Genomic DNA, 23,287 nt, shown 5'->3' with positions numbered 1-23,287 from the left:
ATATCCTAGCGTGCAGTGAAATTAAAGCTAATTCGTATCGTATGCAGGCTGATGCAATTCCAGGTGGTAAGTTTAAGGTTTTGGTCCAGAACATATTTTCTAATGAGTTCCAGTGTGTCGCCGGGCAACCAAAGGCATTTTCCGCGCCGTAAGCCAGAATCGACACAACTTTTTGTTCATAGAAATTATGCAGCGGTTGCAATGAAAATCGCCCATATTTTCTATGCATCACCGAGCCCTGGCAGGCCAGCTAACCACATTTTCGCTTTGAATCGACCACCCAAGGGTCGTCACAAATGCTGGAATTTATATTCATGCCGAGGTATTTTACGCTTTTTGAAAGCTGCAGTTTCATTTGATTTAGAGACCATACATATTTTAAGTGTCTTGAGTAACGACTTGTTTTTAAATTTTCGAACACCAGTATTTCTGTCTTGGTTATCTTGATCTTCAATTTATTCTGGCAAACATATTTTTGAACAGCTTTGAGTTTGCGTTGAAGACCAATCGGTGTTAAATCTAGAATTACCAAGTCGTCAGCATACAACAGCCAGCTTACCTTCGATGAATTGAGTTTTGGTGGAAAAGATTGCACCAATTGAATTGCGTCCCCAATATCAGAGATAAACAGGCAGAAGATTGCAGCTGCTAATGGGCAACCTTGCTTGACTCCTTTACATGTCTTGATTTGAGCTGACAACGTCCCCAATGTGTCCAGCCGAACGGCAAGTGAGGTATTAGAGTGAAGCTCTTGAATTGCTGCAAGTAAGCCAACCGGACAGCCCCACAGTTCCAACTTTTGCCACAATAGTTCACGATCAATCATGTCAAAGGCCATGGAGAAGTCAACGAAAGCAAGATACACTCTCGTGTTAGTTCTCAAAGCTTCCATTTTCAGCAGATTTAGAACCAGCAGGTTTAGTGAACACCCCACAAATTTCACAAAACCTGCCTGTCTTTCATCTACTATTTTCGCTGATTTAGCCCAAGTGATCAGTTTTACTTGCAACAGGGATGAGAAAATCTTGCCCAGAACGTCGAGCGGGGCCACCGGATGATAATTTTCCGGTGATGCTCTGTTTCCTTTCTTAAATATTGACACGATTATCCAGTCTTCCATGAGGCTGGCACTTGCTTTTGCAAGTTGATTTTCATAAATAGATCAAAACACAAGTCTGTCCATAGATCAGGAAAATGTTTGATCATATAGTTAGACAACCCATCGGGGCCGGGGGCCCACGAGTTTTTTGCTCTCATGATTATATCTCGGATATCGTCCTTTGTGAAATGTAAATTCCATGATGTTAGATTGGTAGTTGACATATTTGGAGCAAGATCTTTAAAGTATAGGGCTGTGAAGTGGTTTACCCACTCTATTTCAGGAATAGGGCAAGCTTGCAGGGCCACTTGCGAGGTTTCCATGTAGTTGATAGTTCGCCAAAACTCGCCACTATTTTTATTCGTAAGGATCTTCATCATTGCTTCAGCATCGTTTTGATGTAATATAAATCTATGGCTTTTGATCCAATTTTTATAGGCTTGTTTGACTATTTTGTTTGTTACTGCTATTTCACTCTTTGGGCCTTTATTATTTTTTCGAATTTCAGCTCCCATTGTTCTTTTTCGTTGTTTTACCATAAGATCAAAACTATGTTTGTTCACGAAAGACCAGTTTTTCAGACCAATATTTTTAATTTTAAATTGAGATAAAATTGGCACATATTCAATCTCGTCTGGCTTTGACTTGAATTGTTTACATATCTTAGCCACGTCATGTTCTTCCAGTTTTAGGCGAAGAAGATTTGTTTCCACTGTGAATTTAGTTTTCCACTTTTTGATTTGCGGACTTTGTGTGTCTTGAAATCGCAATTCTAGCATTTCATGATCGCTATTCTTCATGGAACGAACTTTCATGGTCTTGATTTTTCCATGCAGCGTGTCAGAAACAAAAATATAATCAATGATGGAACTTTGACTTTCACGCTTCCACGTGGGCTTAGCCGGTATGTCACCTTGCATTCGACCATTTAGCATTGAGAGTCCTCTTACTTCCATTTCTTCTAACCATAATTTTGACAAATGACCTTTGGAGGGAGACTGGGGATTGAAAAAATCAATGTTTAATTCGCCACAAACTATCAAAGCACTTCCAATGTTTGATTCCAACAAATTATCAAGAATTGCGGTAACCTGATCAATAAATGGAAGTGACCCAGTCCGTTGGTGATTCCAATATAAGTTGATAATATAGATCATGTCGGAAAGGTTGAAGGAAGCGGCAGTTTTGCGTAACTCACAGACTTGGATGTAGGGCGTATATTTCATCGAGTTCTGCAACCGGTATCCCGATGACCTTTTAATCAATGTCAGGAGACCTGCTACTGGGCGGCCCTTTTCTGCCTTTATGGCTGGATTGATTGCACATTCATAGTCTGTGATTGTTGGTAATTCACAGATCCAGGTTTCTTGTAAACAGATTAGTTGTAACTCGTGTGCCCAGTTATTACTTAAGAGATGTGAAAAACCACGCGTATTCCATGAGGCAAAAGAGCATTCTTCATCCACATTAAGCTTCGGGCATTAGCTCTTCAAATTTGCATTTAGTGTCGAGGCCATCCAGTTTCAGTCTTCTACAGGGACATGTTCTCTTTGAGTGCTTGTTTTTATCAAAGAGGATTTTTCAGTTTGTCTCTCATTATCTATAGTAATCTTAATTCTTTCCATTGAACTTCTTCTGAAGCTCATGACGTCTTCAACCGCCGCAACACTTTGGTGAGGCGAAGCGGCTGAATGCGCACTGCTAGTTAGTCCGTTCAGGTCGGACGAGGATCGCCAGGTTTTCTCACTATGATCCAACTTTCTCACCACTTCAAAAGGTTTAGAGGTACACTTATTAGAGGGACAAGCTTCTTGTGGCTGGTTTAACATCTCTTCTTTTTCGCATCGTTCCGGGTCCCTCACTTTATAAGTGTCGAAACCCATTGATAACAGCTTTTCATTTGCATCCAAAATTACATTTGAGATTAGATTAGAGTTTAGATGTAAAATCACCTTATCAGTGCACCTTTCCTCTGGGAATTCAATAGTTTTCAGATCTTTCGACTCTAAAGAGCGAAGACGGGGTACATGATGAAGTAGTCGTAGCACATTAGTTCTGTTCAGAATAAGTTTATCCGAGCCCTCCAGTCGCTCTAACATTAATTTAATCAGCAATGATGGCTCTGCCGTTTGTCCGGCAGGCATCCTGTTCTTGTTTTTCAAATTTTGCGCTAACATTTTGGGCTTAAATAAGTCTGATTTCTGAAACTTTTCTACTTTGGATCTAGAGGTGTTTTCGCGTCTGATCCCAATTATTTCTCAAGGTACTCCTCATATAAGTTGCACTGACTTGAGTGAACAGAATTGTGTGCTTTCAACTGACCTTGTATCCTTTGTCTTTCTCTTTTAGCTTATAGTGTCTGGAATTCCGGACTCCTTGGAACTCTACCCTCTTCCTTCTCCTCTACAACTGGCGGAATGATCTCGCACAGTCTGTCTCTCAGTACACGTCTTGGACAGGTTAATGGAGCTTCGCCCTTCTGTGACTCATTCAGGGTGCAATTTTGTTTCTCGAATGATGTAATCTTATTATCGCTGCTCGATTTTGTTTCCAATGCAGATAATGCAGCTTCTTGAATGACGCGTACTTCCGCAACAGTTTTAGCCGGTTCAACATCGAGTTCAATCTTGTCTTCATAAACTGATAGATCCATTAATTCAGCTTGTATTGCCAAGTCCTCTTAGTTGGGCAAACTCTCCATCGCATTAGACTTTGGATCGTCTATTTCCAGGTGCACAATCTGAGTCTCCTTTATTGTGTCCGCTAATTTCAAACTGGTCGAAATAGCCTTGTCAACTATTTGAAACATATTTAAATTCCGTAAGAATTTTTGGGCTCATTTTTGTTGCGATTTTTTTCGAGCAGGCATGTTCTTTTGCTTTTTCATTAGAGGATGATTTTTCTTTGAACCCACAGTAGAAGTCGGTGGCACTTCTAGTTCTAAACTTTGAAAAATAGGAAACAACCCGCAGACTTCACTGTTGCCACCGACACATTCTGTGGGTCAGAAACCCCTTCTATAATTTTCTGAAGTGGAGATGAACCGGAGGCCATTTGAGGGTCCACTAAGGCTGGATTAGATGCATTTTTTGCTTGCATAAAAGCTGTATTAAACGAAATATCAAGAGCTTTTCCTAAGCAATCGTTTTTAGAATGTAATTCATCAACAAGCTTTTGCTTGCACACCTCAATTTCCAACAGAGCAGCGCTTTCTTTGGGCCCCTCATTCGAGATGTCAATCACTTCTATTATTGAGCTTCCTGGTGACTTACTATGCAGGAGAAATTGCGTGTCTGGTTGGACGGGCTGTAACTGTGGATCAGGCATCTTGGCCAGTTTTGAAGAGTTTACGCAAACATTCGAATTGGCAGCTAAAGCTTTACTTCCCAAGTCTTTCAGGTTACCGTCATCCCGTAGTTCATCTTTTTTTTTTACTATGGCTGTGTGTAATTTATGAAATAAGGAAGGCTTCTTTTGCAACCTCTGCAAACAGCTTTTTGTCAATCATATCATTCTTTTTAGCCTCATTTGTTGCTAGGATGCCCGCCATAATTTGATGAGTCATCTCTTCTTGTTTGTGTCTATCTCTACCCTGCATTGATTCTAGGTGAACCAATTTTGAATTCATCAGAGCTAGTAAAGTTGTGACATCCTTCACGGTCTCATTTAAGGATTCATATAACTTTGTGAAGGGTGTGAGAGAAATTGACATTGCCGATGTAAGAGCTATTTATAGATCATTAGAGGGCACATGAACACAAGGAGCTGGCCGATCACGTTCCACTCTCCCCTCTACCTTACGTGGAATGTGTCTGGAACATGTCCCTTCCCTCCTAATCTTAGGAAACGGACGTTCACCAATCGAAGAGTCCGACGTATCAGAATCATCAGATGTCTCTTCACAAATTGAGCTTTCACTTCCAATGATGTAACGTCTCTTGTTGCTGGCCTGACCAGTCTTGGGTGGAATAGGCAATCTTTTCTGTGAATCGGCCACATTTCCCTCTTGTGACGGCTCAAAACTATCAGAAGACTCTGTCACGCCTGGTTTACTTCTTTTATAGTTACCAATTCCCCATATATCTGGATTTGAGTAAGTGACACTCATACAAGTCCTTTTCTGTGGGGCTTTGGATAATAACTCATGAGGTAGATTAGATACATCCGACCGGTTACAAGATCTGGATTTGTTTAAACTTATTAGATTCTGTAGGACTGCAGAGACTACCTCTAACGAGTTTCTTTTGTCATTGTTTAGTAAACCATTTCCTGTAGCATTTTGAAGAATCTGTGTATTTTCACTATGCGATGTTGTCTTCAAGCTAGAATCCTTTAGGGGGATCTCTGTGGGCTGTGAACATAAATGGGGCTCCTACCGTTTTGAGGGGCGGCAAAAGAATCACACAGCGAGGCATTTACAGGATTGCTCAGCGACATGAGAGAATCGGTAGTTGTACTTACAGTGTTTCCGTGTCCATCGCCCGCGCCACCTGTCCCGCTGGGCGAAGCGGTTAGCCTCATATTGCAGTCAGGGGGAGGGAGCGAGGCAGGGCCCACTTCAGCATCCGCCAAATCCACCAGGCGCTGCACATTCCCCGCCCCACTCAGGATCCCCGCAGCGGCGCCGGGCTCGCCCGCGACCACCGGCCACGCCCCCTGGCCCAGCCCGCCAACGTCAACAACGGCCGCCACGGCAGGGGACTTTGTGGCATCCTCCGCTCTCCACTCCTCGGCAGCGTCCTCGCATACCGGCACAACACCCGTCGAGGCGACAGTCTCCGCTCCACTCGGCGACAGCGGCATATCGGCTCGACCAATCCGCGAATCAAGGTCGATATTACTGTTCTCTTCTATCTCGATAGCACTTGACTTTACGTTCTTCATATTATTCATATTGGTTTTTTTGTTGGTCCTTTTCACTTGGTTTGAGAACGTTGAGACCATGTCCCCGTCCCCCTCTACTTGTTTTACTTGTAAAGGAAGGGGAGGAGCAGTGGGGACGAAAGGCTTGAAATAGCCTGCGCATGTAAGCTAAGGGGCATGAACGTGCCACGAATAGGTGGTAGGCCAACATCCGGTGTTTTCAGGGGTTCAAACACATCTTCCAGCGGCGTTACAGATGCATCTTCAGCTAAGTCAATATTGTCAGTTGCTGACCCACAGGAAAAGTATTGACTTACTTTTTTGGTTTTCGATTTTTTCGACTGTAGTACTTCTAAGTTTGCTGTTTGTCTTACTTGAGCTCTAGTTCTTAGCAGCACATTAGATGTACTGAGATTGGATGGATCCATTTCTTGCAGACTAATATTGTCCGATTATTTGCCTTGCGCTTTGCGCCACTCGCCAAACAGCAAACAGCGATATCCTCAGCCCTTTGGTCCTCAGGGCTTAGCACCACAAGGGCGGAAGAGGCGGCCTTAAGTACCTTTTTGACCAAGGTCAGGTGACCAGGTCAGTTGGTGAATTAAAGGTACAGGCACACGCACCTCAGTTTTCCTCTCCTCTCCACCCGGTTGAAAATAACACTCGCCACAGCAAACAGCGATATCCTCAGCCCTTTGGTCCTCAGGGCTTAGCGCCACAAGGGCGGAAGAGGCGGCCTTAAGTACCTGTTTGACCAAGGTCAGGTGACCAGGTGAGTTGGTGAATTAAAGGTACAGGCACACACACCTCAGTTTTCCTCTCCTCTCCACCTGGTTGAAAAAAACACTTGCCACAGCAAACAGCGATATCCTCAGCCCTTTGGTCCTCAGGGCTTAGCACCACAAGGGCGGAAGAGGCGGCCTTAAGTACCTGTTTGACCAAGGTCAGGTGACCAGGTCAGTTGGTGAATTAAAGGTACAGGCACACGCACCTCAGTTTTCCTCTCCTCTCCACCTGGTTGAAAAAAACACTTGCCACAGCAAACAGCGATATCCTCAGCCCTTTGGTCCTCAGGGCTTAGCGCCACAAGGGCGGAAGAGGCGGCCTTAAGTACCTGTTTGACCAAGGTCAGGTGACCAGGTCAGTTGGTGAATTAAAGGTACAGGCACATGCACCTCAGTTTTCCTCTCCTCTCCACCTGGTTGAAAAAAACACTTGCCACAGCAAACAGCGATATCCTCAGCCCATTGGTCCTCAGGGCTTAGCGCCACAAGGGCGGAAGAGGCAGCCTTGAGTACCTGTTTGACCAAGGTCAGGTGACCAGGTCAGTTGGTGAATTAAAGGTACAGGCACACGCACCTCAGTTTTCCTCTCCTCTCCACCTGGTTGAAAAAAACACTTGCCACAGAAAACAGCGATATCCTCAGCCCTTCAGTCCTCAGGGCTTAGCACCACAAGGGCGGAAGAGGCGGCCTTAAGTACCTGTTTGACCAAGGTCAGGTGACCAGGTCAGTTGGTGAATTAAAGGTACAGGCACATGCACCTCAGTTTTCCTCTCCTCTCCACCTGGTTGAAAAAAACACTTGCCACAGCAAACAGCGATATCCTCAGCCCATTGGTCCTCAGGGCTTAGCGCCACAAGGGCGGAAGAGGCAGCCTTAAGTACCTGTTTGACCAAGGTCAGGTGACCAGGTCAGTTGGTGAATTAAAGGTACAGGCACACGCACCTCAGTTTTCCTCTCCTCTCCACCTGGTTGAAAAAAACACTCGCCACAGCAAACAGCGATATCCTCAGCCCTTCAGTCCTCAGGGCTTAGCACCACAAGGGCGGAAGAGGCGGCCTTAAGTGCCTGTTTGACCAAGGTCAGGTGACCAGGTTAGTTGTTGAATTAAAGGTACAGGCACACGCACCTCAATTTTCCTCTCCTCTCCACCTGGTTGAAAAAAACACTTGCCACAGCAAACAGCGATATCCTCAGCCCTTTGGTCCTCAGGGCTTAGTATACCTTTTATTCGTCGGGCAGCACCGCGGCTGGTTTCATTCCTGGACAGTGCAGTAACTCGAACCTTCCTCTACGACGAGAGCTCTCTTCCTCTGCTGGATCTCCCGAACTGCAGAACAGGGCCACTCACAAGGATTCAGGGGTCACTCAGAAAAAGGATGAGGGAAAGCAGCCTAAGAAAGACAACAAAGATAATTCAAATAATTCCAATTCCAAAGAGGGCCAAAAACAAAATTCTAAGGGTAAGCCACAAGGGAAACCTAATCATGCTAGTGTACCTCCTGGTCCCAGACCAGAAGGAGGTCAGAGCAAACCACCTTTCATAAAGACATTTGGGAAATGTTATGTTTGTGGTTCAACTGACCATGTGAAAGGGCATCCCAGATGTAAGGGTAAACCTTCAGGGATCCACACGGTCGCCTTAGCCTTCACTCCAGATGAGGAAGTACCAATGACCAGTGGAAACTTTCATCTAATGGCTGAAGACCCCATCCGAATCTCAGCTAGTGTATCTTTAGTATCCTTGGGGTTGTGGGAACAACATAATTTAGATGTGTATAATTCTATCCCAAATAATACTAAAGAGTATTATAAGGACAGTGTCCTTGTGAATGGTCGGGAGACCCCTGCCATTAAAGACACTGTGTCCAGCATAACTGTGGTGGATGAATCTTTTTTCAAGTTAGAGGATGTTGTCTAAGGCACCCAAATGCCTCACCAAGTTAGCTGGAGGCCCTGTGCAGATGCTTCCCCAGTTACCAGCTTTCATCCAGTGCAATGACATGACTGTCAGAATATCTGTTAGTATCCAATCTGAAGTACATGGAAGGGTGTTGTTGGGCAATGATCTGAAAATCTTGGAGTAGTATCCAGTACTCCGAGACCTCCTAGTAAGATATTACAGGAGCTTACCAGACCTGCAAGGGAGAGGACCTTAAGAGGCTCTCCTGAGGAGATGATAGAAAAAAGATTTCACTCGTACTCCACCTGAGTTACTAACTCCAATTTCTAAGCAACCAGAAGCAAAGGGGAAACCCAAGACTTCCAAAAAGAAACCAGCAGCCAGCACTCCAGTGCTGCCAACCAGGAAATCTCCTGGGTTAGCAAAAATCACACCTGTGATTCCACCTCCAGCTGAGGCTGAGAGGGAGGTGCCACCCTGTGTGGTTGAACTAGAACCTGAGGATTCAGATCTAGCAGAAGGCCAGAATGTTATTGGAGATCTGGGCCCTTTGCACCATCCTGAGCTGCAGTCTTTACTGACAGAAGGTGGCCCCAACAGGGCAAACTTCAGTAAGGGACAAAGAGAATGTCCAACTCTGGAAGACCTTCGCCACCAGGAAGCTTCTCAGCTTGACGGGCAAGAGCTTGGGAAGTATAGGTTACACTGGAAAGATGGCCTCTTCTATAGTGAACCAACTGAGTCAACCCCTGGAGACTACAAAAAACCTGTAGTGCCCCCAAGAGAACCGACTCCAATTCGTGCAACTAGCCCATGAGATACCTTTGGCTGGTCACTTGAGTTTCAAGAAGACCAAGGAAAGGCTCTCTCTCTACTTTTATTGGCCTAAAATGGGGGCTGAAGTAGATAAATACTGCAAGAGTTGCCACACCTGCCAAACCTCTGGCAAGAGTGGATCCAAGAACGTGGCACCTTTAGTGCCTCTGCCTGTGGTGGGAGTACCATTTAAGAGGGTAGGAATCGACATTGTCGGTCCTCTTGACCTCCAACCTCTCCAGGCAACAGGTTCATCCTTGTTGTAGTAGACCATGCTACTAGGTACCCTGAAGCAATTCCTATGAGGACTGTTACAGCTCAGGCTGCGGACAAGGCCCTCCTTGGTATTTTTACCAGGGTTGGGTTTCCTAAGGAGGTAATATCCGACAGGGGATCAAATTGTATGTCCCACTACATGAAGGCCATGTGGAAAAACTGTGGAGTTAGCTACAAGTTCTCAACAGCATACCATCCTCAAACAAATGTGTTGGTAGAAAGGTTTAACAGAACCACGAAGAGCATGATAGGAGCTTTAGAAGACCCCCTTAAGAAAAAGTGGGATATTCTACTGCCATGTCTTCTCTTTGCATATAGAGAAGACCCTCAGGAGGGAGTGGGTTACAGTCCCTTCGAACTTCTCTATGGCCATCCAGTCAGAGGTCCATTGGCCCTGATCAAGCAGGGGCTGGAGAGTTCTCCTTCCCCCAAGCCAGACTATGTGATAGGATTCTAGAGGAGAATGTCACAAATGATGGCTGAAGCAAGTGATAACTTGATAACTTGAAAGCAGGTCAGGCTCTGGTTAAGCATTGGCATGACCAGAAGGCCAACATGGTTGAGTTCGCTATTATCTGATTGGCTTAGGCAATCCTATGGAGGGTCCCAGAGTCTTTCACACCCACTGCCTAAAAGCTTATGTCTCGAGACCAGAACTGGGAGCTTTGCTTCTAGCTTTAGCTCAAGAGGAGGAGGAGAGTGAACCTCTGCCTGACCTTCTCAGAGGCAAACCTTTAGATGAGCAGATAGAAGGAGTCAATCTCTCTTCTAACCTGACTTCTGAACAACAGGAAGAGTACAAAGTTTTATTAAATCAAGTTGTCCCCTTGTTTTCACTTTCACCAGGCTTAACCCCTTGGGGCACGTATGACATAAACACTGGTGACTGTTTACCTGTCAAAATCAGGGGTTACATAATGTCAGAAAATGTAAGAACCCACATCAAAGGAGAGGTCAACAAGATGCTTGATCCCGGGGTAATAGAACCCTCTACTAGTCCATGGTCTAGCCCAGTTGTGTTAATACCAAAGGCAGGATCCAAGGAGTTGAGATTCTGTGTGGACTATAGAGCTCTAAATGCAGTCATTAAGACTGATGCCCATCCTTTGCCAAGGACAGATGAGCTGGTGGATAGACATGGTTCAGCCAAGTTACTCAGCACATTTGATCTCACGTCAGGCGATTGGCAAATAGCCCTCACAGACCATGCCAAGGAGAAAACTGCATTCTCCACCCCAGTTGGCTTATACCAATTTAAAGTTATGCCTTTTGGCTTAAAGAATGCACCTGCTACATTCCAAAGGATGGTTAGCCAGGTTCTGAATGGGATGGAGGACTTCTGCATGGCATTCTTGGATGACATTGCAGTGTTCAGCCCTACTTGGAAAGAAAATGTTGACCACCTAGGCTATGTTTTGCAGGCTCTTGAGCGGGCCCAACTGACCATAAAGGCAAGCAAATGTCAAATTGGTCAGAGTAAAGTGGTCTACCTTGGACATGAGGTAGGAGGTGGGGAAATAAGGCCTTTGCTCAGCAAGATAGAAGCTGTGCAAAATTGAACAACACCTACTACTCAAACCCAGGTGAGAGCCTTCTTAGGTCTCACTAGGTATTACAGGAATGTCATTGAGAACTATGGGACCATAGCTTCTCCACTGAATGTAATCTCTTCTCCTAAATTCCCTAAAAAGGTCAAATGGAATGAGGAGTGCAATCAGGCCTTTGAAAGACTAGAAAGAGCCCTTTGTCAAGCTCCAGTCCTAAGAGCACCTGACTACCACCAACCCTTCATTGTGCAAACAGATGCTTCCAATACAGGTATAGGTGCAGTCCTTAGTCAACTGGATGAGAAAGGTAGGGAACACCCCATTTTCTTCATCAGTAGGAAACTGAAGGAACCTGAGACAAGGTGGGCAACTATTGAGAGAGAGAATGTTTTGCCATTGTGTGGTCTCTGAAGAAGTTTAGGCCATACTTGTATGGTTTTACTTTCACCATTCAGACCCACCAGCCCTTGAGATGGTTGATGCAAATGAAAGGGCAAAACCCAAAACTGTTAAGATGGTCAATCTGACTCCAAAGGTTTGATTTTACCATTGAGCACAGGCCAGGATGTCACCACCAAAATGCTGATGGTCTCTCTAGGATGTTTTTAACCGGCTAGAGGGAAGAGACTCATCAGGAGTGGATTAGATCCTTCTGTCCCTTAGTCTGGGGGTGGGGGGGCGAGTGTTAGGGCGAATTCTCTATCAAGGCTAATTTCCCTTATCTATAGAGTCCCCCAGCAGCTTTGCTGGATTTGAGGGGTTTATTTTTTTCTCCTGCTAAGAGTGCAACCCTTTTTTCCCCACTCTTAGACAGTTTTCTAGTGTGTGTTTTAGGCTATCTTGTGTGCTTATGGTCTATGGGGTTTTTCTCACCCTCATAGGAATCATCTTTTTACATGTGTGGTACACAGCACCCTCCGTGCCGTGCCACAGGGGGTTCGTAGCGACCCCCAAACATAGACTCCATACCCTGGGACTGACTACTGTCTCCCTGGGCATGTAAAGTTACCATTGACTTTACTAGTCAATAGTTATGAAGCAAACCAGTACAAACCATCTTACTATGGAGGTACTGGGAAGGGTTAATAGTTTTTCCCTAGTGTTCATTTTCGAGGGGGTACCGTACAGTCCCTCTCTCAAAGGTTTCTGGCTGGTGGCAGTGGTTACTACCATAAATATTTGACTGCGAATATTTCCCTATGGGGTTTCTCCATTGCTCGAGGCTACCACTTTTACTGACAGCCTCTAACATACCGACGGTGTATTTTTATATTAACTTTGCTCCGGTAGGTTTTTATTGCCAGAACTTTAATAATATTTCTTTCTCGTTTCTTCCTCTGTAAACCTAACCCAGGTCAGGGATCCTTTGTTCGTTCTTTTGGCGGGCTTCTACACAGAAGCCCTCCTCTAGGCGCCATTGAGTCTGGGGTAGACAGAATGTGTGGGAGGGGGAATAGGCATCCTGGACCGGGTTGCCTATGCAACCCAAGTCGCACTCTGCCCTGATAGGCTGGGGGGTTCTCCCGCCAGGAGAGTCACCCAACTGTGTGAGTGACAGCTAGGCTGTATATATGGGGATCTTGCTGCATAAAAGCAGGGCCCTGAGGACTGGAGGACAAGACGTCGCCACTGAAACTGAAAAGCCTAGAGGAGAGAAGCCAAAGACATCTGTAACAACTCAACCACCGGTGAAGCCCTGCTGCAGATTCTCACCACTTTTCTCCAACGACTCGAGAAGATCTTCACTTGCAAGTGTCTTCTTCCCTTGAGCTGGTGGGGCCAACCAGTTCGCCAATCACCTTCCAGGACCTGACTTGGTCGAATCACCAGTGCCAAGCACTAGGAGACCGGATAGCCAGGCACCCGTCCACCGTGACTGCGATATAAAGGAGCGTACCTTTTATTGGTCGGACAGCACCACGGCTGGTGTCATCCCTGGGCAGTGCAGTAACTCCAACCTTCCTCCATGACGAGAGCCTCTCTTCCTCTGATGGATCTCCCGAACTGCAGGAACTGCCAGGAACTACCGCCACCGCAGAAGCCTCTTCCACTATTAATGTACATTGTTCTGCAAGGCCGCCCTTTCAGTTGGGTACTGTTAAAGGTGTTTTAAATCCTTGTCTTACCTTCTGGGTTGGCCGCCCCTATCATCTAACTTTGTCTTTCACCTTCTCCAACCGCCTTTTCGAATCGTTAAACGAAGACTTGACCGCAGCGACTAGAACATTTTGCTTCTGGGCACTTTTCCTTGTACCACTGACAGGCCGATTGACTCTTGCTAAATCTGTTACCACTGCCTTCTCTAGATTGCTTCTCACCTAGAAATGTGTTGGTGCAGCTAACTCTTATAACCCCCTTTTCCTTCCCTCTTTTTAAACCTGTGAAGTGCCATTTTGCTCGGTTTTCACCTCAGTATTGCATATGCTAAAGTACTGGCTTGCCTAACTTGTTTACAGTATTCTTGGGGAAGTGTTGCTGGTGTGTTAAAGAGTATTATCCTGTATAACTTGTCCTTTCCCTCCCTTCTGAGAAATTGTTAGAGTGCCATTTCTGCTTGGTTTTCATTGTGCCATTTTGCTCTGTTTTCACTCTTGCTCAAACTTTTCTACAATTTAAATAGGGAGTTGTGTATACTTTTCTAGATTGATTTTAACTTGCTTTTACAATAGTGATTTGTGTGTGAACATCAGACTGTGTAAAATAAATATATATTATTTTTGATACAAAGCTTTGGTCAGTGTTTCCATTTCCATCGTAATGTAGTCCTAATATGTAAACCCTGAATACTGCTCATCTCCCTCTTGAGATAGTTCTGACTGCTTAGCCACAGCTACCAACTAAATCTTTGTGGTACAGACTGATACCAAAGAGGATTTCTTGCCTATACCTGTAGTCTTAATCTTCTGTAGTGCTCCCCAAGGGAACTGCACAGGATTCTGCCTAACACCTACCACCACAACTAAGATTAGAGTCCACAAACACTGCTTTTAGAAAGAAACTTAAAATGCACTTCTTTAGGTGAAACCAGGTGAGGATTAGAATAGTCTAGTCAGTTAGTGCCCTTTTATGTTTCTTGTTAATGTCCTGTTTTCCTGTAAGTCCCAGGTCTTTGTCTGAGTGTTGGCACGCTGATGCCTGTGGGCTATCGGCGCGGTACAAGCAAATAAATAAATAAATGTGATATAAAAAGAGCAATCATTTATTTCATCTGTGATCTTTCTTGATTCATTATCTTTAGGTTTCATCACAATTGTTTGGTTTGTTGTAAATAGTGTACTTGACAAACCTTTTACATGTGATTGTTTATTGACTTTAGCTGCACGTTAATTCCTTAGAGGTAGTTCCAACTTCTAGACATGTGTATAAAAAGTAGTCTGGGTATTGGAGAAAATCGCGAAACCAATCTTGACAGCGCAGATATTTTTGAGGAAAAAGCTCCTGGGAGACAGCTGGCAATAGGCCTCATTACAAGTACAGTGGTGCAGTATAAAACGGCAGTAACGTGACAGTATATCCGTAACTGCCATTTTACAGCACTGCCATACTATAGGTTTGGCAGTGAGGTGGGGGATTTTCTTCTAACAAACAGCTGGAGGAGAATCCGCTGCATCACCACCGACAAAATCAGCAAAATCGACAGAATTACCACTGGCAGAATTATATCCAAAGGTAATTCCACCGAAATCCCTATGGAGTCCTATGGACTCCAAAGAGTAGGGACTTACACCACTTGCCACCACTTGCAATCGGGCGATAAATCCGCCAGACCAAGTGACGGGTACAGTAATTCTGTTTGGCGGTATTTCGAAGGATTTACTGCCGGAATACCACCATACTAGTAATGAAGCCCAATATGTTTCTCCATTTGCATTAGCCAATACCAACTGCCTAAACCAGACTTTCAACGTCGGTAGGGAAGGGTTCATCCAGTGCAGGCCCACTTGTTTGCATGTGTTTAAGAGCACCACGGCTACAAAGTGACACAGAGCATGTGTGAAGCCAAACAAACAAAAAATAGGACCAGGAGAAATAGTTTCTTCAGTGATTATAATTAACTAGCTACGCCCAGGATTTCCATTTTCAGATTTTTAAATCTCTGATCTCTAAGTCTCACTCCAGTTTACTTAACCACTTCATTGCTTTGTTTTTTAGCAGCACTAATTCACTTAACAGGAAGTCATGTTTCAGTTTCTCCAGCAGTTACGTTGTTTTGTTTTTTAGCAGCACAATTTCTCTGATTAGTGAGTCTTGCTTCAGGTCCTTCAACACTTTCATTGTTCTGTCTCAAAGCAAGATGAATTCTATCAGCTTCATGGTCTTGAGATCTTCATTCTGAAAGTATGATGATAATTTTTCAGCTTTTGATGTTTTGTTTTGATTCGGGTGGGATTAAATACTGCTAAAGTTTTTCGTGGCATTGCTGTAAAACTATATTTGTAGGATGAAAGTATTAATGAAGGGAGAGCATACAGAAGAAAGAAGTATTTTGGTTAAACATGGAACCTGATTCAAATCATCTGATTCAACAATGTCATCTTCAAATTGGAGCAAAATTCCATTTGATGTCATGAGGGTGAAGAACCTGTTCTTCACACAACTTTGCAATAGGAATGAATCAGGTGTTGATTATGTTTCAGCTTCGATGCGCAATGACGAGCACTTTCTACAAATGACCTATAGATGGTGGTGTAACACCACAAAACGTAAAGTCAAAAAACAAATCTGGAAAACCAAAAAGATGTATTATCTCGGGAACGGGGTGGCCTACTGAGCCAGAAATAGTTGCATTAGTTTGCCAATGGAATAAAGAATATTCCATGCAAAATTCATGACACCAGACCTCAGCGTTCATGAGGAGTTACGTCCGCAAGAAAGCCACATACATACCAATAAACCCAAAAACACAACGTTGTTTTATATAAAGATTTCCGGGTCAGCCACTTGTAATAACCTTGCCCTTATAAGCAGGACAACTGTATGAAATCTGAGTACTCTCTTTTGCATTTGTACCATGTTCCACTGGGTATGGGATAATTTTATTTATAAAGCGTAGATTACAGTTCAGGGAGGAATTTAGAGTGCAAAAGGCGATGTTTACTATTGAGCGATATGCCCTTTTATCAAACACATATTTTACCCACACATCGCTCATAGGGCTTAGTAGTCGCTAGCAGGTCTTGCACAAAGGAACACCGTTCTGGTCTAATTCTGGTCTCCCGGGAGGATAGCTCAGGGGCAACGTGCTCGTCTTGGAAGCAAGACAACACGGAGCATCACAGGTTCGATCCCCGGTCCGCGCTTAGAAACCTCTGGGTATTAAGCGCGTTATAAATAACCTATCATATTATATCATAATTCCAGGCTCTATTGTTTGATTCCCTGCCAGCCCACTAAATCAGCAACGGCAAGAAGAGATGTCATCAACATTGAACGCCACTGAAAAAAGACACTATTAGCAGCCATGTAGAAAACTACATGGTGCTAAGGTGAGGAGATAGGGGGAGCGAGGAAGTGAAGGGGTTATACCTTAGAATAAAGCGCGTGTTTGGAGCATCGTGATTGGTCAGCATCCCTCCCAGGGTGTTAATGACTTAATTGGAGCTGTAAACATGCTACTGGTTTAATAAAAATGTCTAACGAGGTCTGCATTCAGCCATTCTGATTTATAAGCACTATGCTTTCCCTGCACTGAAATCATGTTAGAAACAAGCATTGGCAAAGCCAACAGTTTAGGCTTGTGTATAGGTGTTAGGCGTTTGCCAGGCACTGCTATAACCTGCGCAGGTACTAGCAACATTTTGCAGCTGCTATCATTGATGCCCAGTTAATAGCACTGCGGGAGTGCCTGGCAAATGCCGTTCATGTGCCTACACAAAAGCCCACACTGCTGGTATTGCCAATACGTGTTGTTTGGTGGTCCTATTGTGTTCTGTGCTTTCTTTTACTTTTTATGGGTGCCCAATCCATGATGAGGTAACTTTACCCAGCATACTAACAACGCTACTGCTCAGTCCACAGAGGTGCATTTTTTCATACGTAAATCAAACAGCAGCACTTTCAGAAGAAACACATTTAAACGCATAGATATGCATTTAAAAACTTAATAGCATGTTACATTTGCATTTCCTCCAAAAGCTAAGGTACTGCTTAATCATTCTATAGAAAAATATGACACGGTGCAATAGTTCCATCAGATGAAGGAAGGAGTTTGATAGATGGGCATAAAAAAAAAGCTGTGGGTAGGTAACAGGTCACAGGATCCCATTGCCTGCACTCATGTCGACTATGTATAAATACAGTTTAATATGCACTCACCTGCGCCGATTGGTGTAGTACACACACCCAAGGCCATCGTCTATGAAAGAAGCCACCATCACTAGATCGCGGGAGTCCTCGAAGAGAAGGGTGTAGGTCCGCCCATGCCCAAGGCAGCGGCATATCTGACAGACGGCGATATTGCCCGAAGGATAACTGATGGCAGCCAGTCAAGGACTTGTCAACTCCAATGATACCTGCCCATAGATCATCAGTGCCTGGTGTGAAAGCATTGGAAACTGAGAACCTACATGGAGACAACATTCATAACTAAACACTGCACATGGAGTAAATATTTAGAATATGAATTTTGTTTTACAATTTATTTATTTATTTATTTATATATTTATAACGCGCCGAAGCTCGCAAGCATCAGGGCGCGACAACAACACAAGAGGACAGATCACAGGACAACATGAAAAAGGAGGACAGGGGACTCAAAGGAGTCCATGCTGAATATGTAACGAATTATCGAAAGAGTAGAGTTTTCAGCTGCTTCCTAAATAGCAATGTATGTCAATTAAAAGAGAAGGTTGTTGATGATCTGCCCGTAGCCATATTCTGCTTCATATTCATGCTCTGATTGGTTGGAATATGAAGATATAAAGAATGGCTGATTCGTTAAAAATGTGAATTCTTCACAACTGATTACATGATTGTTTATGGCTGTAGGAATAGAAATAGTCAATCGACGAATGAAATTGCTTAGTATGAGTCACAGGGGAACAACCAATCGTATTTCTTTTTTCTACTATGATGGTCCTGATTGGCAAATGTAGTCTACTTACACCTCTTTGATCTAAAGCATAGCATCCCTCTTTCTGCCTTTCTTGACCTGTCTTCCCTCTTGCACTGCAGGTTCCGCTATCATATATTAGCAACAATAATCAGAACCGAATGACAAATGTAACTATTGTCCCAACATCTGTGAAAATATAGCAATTTTGAAAAAATGTTGTCCATCTGATTTGAACGTATGGAAGAGGTGGTTTTTTTCCTGTTTTTCGAAATTTTAATGTTGCTTTGTATTATCTTTATTAGACTGCTGGCCATGTATCTCTGTGGGCTTGTCTCAATTTTGAAAAAAGCCGAGAGGTTGAGAATAATTTTAAACTCTAAAGGAGAGAATGTTTACTGGTGAAAGTTTGATTGAGAAACCACCTTACACCTGTGGATGTTTTGCTGAAACATGTTCTTGGAGATGGAGATTTGGGGATTTAAATTGTGTATCGTTAGTTGCATCGTTGTGTGCGATGAATAAATCATTAATTCTGGTACTAATATATCTTATATACTAAATATATATTATAGGGAGGCAGTCACCACCCTTTAGTGAACATAAAACCAATTTGCATTGAGTTGAATTCTATTGTTAATAACTTTTGGCTTACTGGACGGATCACACTAAACTTTTCCAAAGGTCCTGTCTACCACGGGTCCATAAAAACTGGAAATTGTGGAGAAAATCCATTACATAGCTCAAATGTTCTTAGCCAAAGAAAATAAGCTATTAACGGCCTACTCCATTTAATTTTCCAATCGACAGAAATGGTGCTCGCATTGATCATTCACTCTCTGACAACCACTGGATGGATTTGCACCAAAGAAGAAACAAGTTGGGCACAAAGCATCAGATGTTCCTTTTTTTGTTTGGTGTAAATACGTCCAGTCATTTTTCAAAAATCTGAAAGAGGTATGACTGTCCCAAAAAATCATTTATATATCTCCCATTGTGCATTGCAACACTGAAGCAAAACAAAAGAGATGTTTGATGGCTGGAAGGTTTTGAAATAATCTGAACCTCTGTGGCATTGCTCTGGACGACCCTCCAGACCATCGTTCTTCACCTGCCAAGCCATTACAGAAAGGGGAAAGCCATATTCAAATCAGGCTTGGTCTCAACCCATGACGGACAGCCCAGCCCAAACTGCTTGGTCACATCCCTGCTGCATGAAACCGCAAGCAACCCCAGACATATTTGTCGGTATCATTGGGCATTCTGAGTGAGGTGTATATTGGGTCTCTAGGCCCAAAAGACACAGGATCCGCATATGTGAATACCTGTCCATGGTCGGGTTGACTAAAGCAAAACAAAAGAGGTGATGGCCGGAAGATCCTGAATTAATTTAAGCCTCTGGCATTGCTCTGGGCAACCCTCCAGACCATCATTCTTCAAGTGCAAGCCATTAAAGAAAGAGGAAATACCATATGCAAATCAGGCTTGGTCCTGCCACAGAGGGACAGTTCAGCCGGAACTGCTTGGTGCATTGCAACTCTAGCTTTTTTCAGAAATGAAAGGTCAGCATTTTGTATGTTCGGCTAGACTGAAGTTATTCCTGTGATGAAACCTCGGGAACGCGAAAGAGTAATGTGCTCAAAATGACATTTAAAGTAGGGAAAAGGGTGTTTTCACGTCAGAGTAGTGGTGGAAGTGTTAAAGGGGACAATTTGCTTAGGTGGACCCTTTGGGGAAGGCCGAGAGCCTGTTTTTTATTTGACTGGGGGATTCCTGTGCGTTTATCATAAAATGTAATCTGAAAAAAACTGCAGAACAGGAAACAGCAGTGGGTGAGGGTTATGGAGAACTAACATTTAGGAGATGTGCACATTGAGAAGGCGTGCACACTGAGTGTAGCAGTGGGGATGGGGTAGACTTTTTAGTTTCCAAGTGTTTGCCAATTACCACAGTAGTTGTGGAACGCTTCGTTTCCACAAGAATAATCATCACAGCAATACAAGGCAGCACCACAGTGAGAATGTTACCACAAATACTGAGGTAAGGAAATAGAGAGAGAAAAAAAGGCGGGCATCGGCCATAGCCAGTGGCCCATCGTCTTTGAGCCTAAATGGTGCAAAGTACCCATGGCCGGTTGGATCTTGTCAGTGTGTGGGCTATTGGCCACAGCCATAGGCCATGACCATTGGACATATATACTGTGCCACAGTGTTTAATTCTAATTATTACAGCAAGTACAGTGGTCGAAGGCCACGCACTGCCAATGGGCATACCTTGTTAAAGTGAAACAATTTACTGCAACAAAATACATGAAATTCAGCAGGTGTCAGAAGTTACAACAAGCTTAACTCTGATAGCCCCATTGATGTCATCTGTGATGTTTTTATAATGTCCCTGCTGATGCCACCATGCATATGCTCATTCACTAAGCAATTGGGGGTGGGGGCTACACTTTGCACCAATTAGGGTAAAACACTGTGACTCAATGGCCCTTGCCATCACATATGGCCAGTGGCTATGGCCTTTGGACTTGGTCGAGATCACTTTGCCCCAATTATGGTCGAAGAACATGGCTGACTAGCCACGCCTATGCCTGTGGTCCCTAGCCCCTACCATGTCACACTTCCCATGACTTTTGGCTACACCTTCTGTCGCTTTGCACCTATTTGCCACTTTCCACCTATGTAAGCAAAACACTTTGACCCACTACCCAGTGATTCCAATTTTAGTTTCCCCGTTTTGCATTTGCGCAAGATTTTTTTCCTGCGCTAATTTCCCACGGGAATATAACTGTGGAAACATTTGCGCAATGGTTCCCGTGGAAACACAATGGAGCTCATTTTGAAGCTCCTCTTAAATTGGCGGAAGGGGCCTGTTATGTTTACAGTGAAATGTAAACGCGTCTCCGACACCAAATTTGCACTCCAGGGTGCAAACTGAATGAATGCCACCTTCCATGTATGCGTTGCAAGCAGCATTTTCAAAGGATCCCTATGGAGTGTGCCTGCTTTTTAAGGGGACAAAAATCCGGCGGACTCCAAACGGATCCATAGGGAGCCTCAGTATTTGTGCCGGCATTAAAATACTTGCTGGCGCAAATGCTGGAGTATTTGTATGCCAGAGAGTAATGGAGCTGCGGTGTCATGACTTACGATGGGTGTATCCCTCCGCCATACAGATGAATGAAAATGCTGCATACTGGAAACGCAATGCTGAAAGCCTTACAGAAGGTTTTTGCACATTGCGTATTCTGGCACACTCGGCTCAAAAGGAGCCCCATAGGTCTTTTCATTATCACAGTAAGATGCAATCACCTTTAACGAAAAGGTCTTCTACAGTCCCACTAACTCTACATGTGCACCCTTCCTCCTCTTTTGCTCTGCCCAACTTTCTCCTACAGACTAAGGGCATCCGGATTCACTCCTGATCTAATTTCCCCCATTTCTTCCTGTGACACAAGTCCCACTTGGTTCTCTGGATTTACTCCCATGACATCCCTCTGGAAAGACGAAAATGTTATAACTGAAGAAGGTCTCTCTAATCCCTCCCACCCAAAGTTACAAATCCACCATTTGGTTCTCTTTCACCCACCACACACCCTCTCTCATGTCAAACTTTCCATTCCCCTTCTTCAAATATAATTTTATGGGGTCTTCTTTTTTCCGTTCCCACAAGATTATAAGGAAAACAATGGTGTTTGTCCAATTCTGAAAACCTTAGTGTTGCAATGCACCATTAGAGATATATAAATGGAGCCCATGATGTGCAATCTGTAAGTGCAGTCGAGCACGGGTGTTGCTGTGGTTCTCTATGCTATTGTGGAATTACCACTACCTGATTGGTTATTGGATTGCCTTGCTATCCCAGCTGATAAACTATGTAAACCTGGGCGCAGCGCGCCGGCGCGCATGCGTGAAACAGAAGATGTAAATGTAGTCGAGCGGTCTGGTGGAAGGGTGCAAAGCGGTAGCAGGTCGGAGACTAGAGGACGCCGCCTGTGTTTGTGTCTGGCGGTAAGAGAATATACTTTTTAGCACGCTGTTGGTATTTATTGATCAATATATATTGTTTTTATTGAGGTAGATTAGAAATTGTAAGTATATAAAAGTGCATGGCTACAGATGCCCCAAGTTAATAATCTGCATAGCACCAAAGTAAATAACACAGATGAAACAGCTTTTACTTTTTGTTAGGGGTGGGAGGGTAAACATGTGGGAGATAGAGAAAGGAGGGTGACAGGATGCCAGGAAGTGCTTTGTTTATTTGAATGTTGGGGGAAGCATCAGGGTAGTGAGGGAGGGTGTCAAGAGGACAGATATTCTAGTGTAATGGGACAAGTAGGAGGTGAAGGTGTTGATTGGTGTAGTAGTCCAATACAGTCTCCACAGTGCTGGTCAATGGTGATAGCACAGGGGGGGGGGGTGGAAAAGAGACAAGAGAGGGACGTGCACGACATAAACTTGTAGACTGGTAGCTATCAGGTACGGCATACATTCCACCTCAAGGTTCAGTGGGACATCATATCGTGAACCCAAGCTTCACTGCCATTGTTCATCAAATGTCACTCGCAAGCACCACTCAGTGAAGTATATAGTTGACAGCTGAACTGAAGCACCATCCACTAGACAAGAAGGGAGTACACGACCCCATGACACATTGGCAACGGTCACACAGCCAGGCAGAATCAATGAAAGATCAATACAGAAGGTTGCAAATGTAATAGCTATAGGTGTATTAGAGATGGACTTGAACATTGTAGCATTTTAGGAAAATGTGGCATGATAACAGGATGGATACAGATGCCTCTTGGTTCTGTTACTCTCGATTCGGGGTACCGTCCCGGGATTTATTGTTCACTCACAGTCCTTCAAAGACTGAGATTTTGAGTGTCCCCTAAATACCTTCTTGCCTCCTGTTCCTTTGCTCCAGGCCTTCTCATCCTGGACTAGA

General features: G+C 44.1%; 1 protein-coding gene across 1 annotated transcript in view; it reads right to left on the bottom strand.

The window, feature by feature from the left end:
• Positions 1-23,287, bottom strand: part of C2PH3orf20 (chromosome 2p C3orf20 homolog) — a 746,030-nt gene that overhangs the window by 463,286 nt on the left and 259,457 nt on the right. The window contains exon 8 of the mRNA XM_069643014.1: positions 17,602-17,757. Within this exon, the coding sequence (XP_069499115.1) occupies positions 17,602-17,757 (156 nt within the window). The remainder of the gene's footprint in view (positions 1-17,601; positions 17,758-23,287) is intronic.

The sequence above is a fragment of the Ambystoma mexicanum genome, chromosome 2p, assembly GCF_040938575.1.
Source record: "Ambystoma mexicanum isolate Mex_15411 chromosome 2p, UKY_AmexF1_1, whole genome shotgun sequence".
In the NCBI taxonomy this organism is placed as follows: domain Eukaryota; kingdom Metazoa; phylum Chordata; class Amphibia; order Caudata; family Ambystomatidae; genus Ambystoma; species Ambystoma mexicanum.
This window is presented reverse-complemented; position numbering and strand designations above follow the sequence as displayed.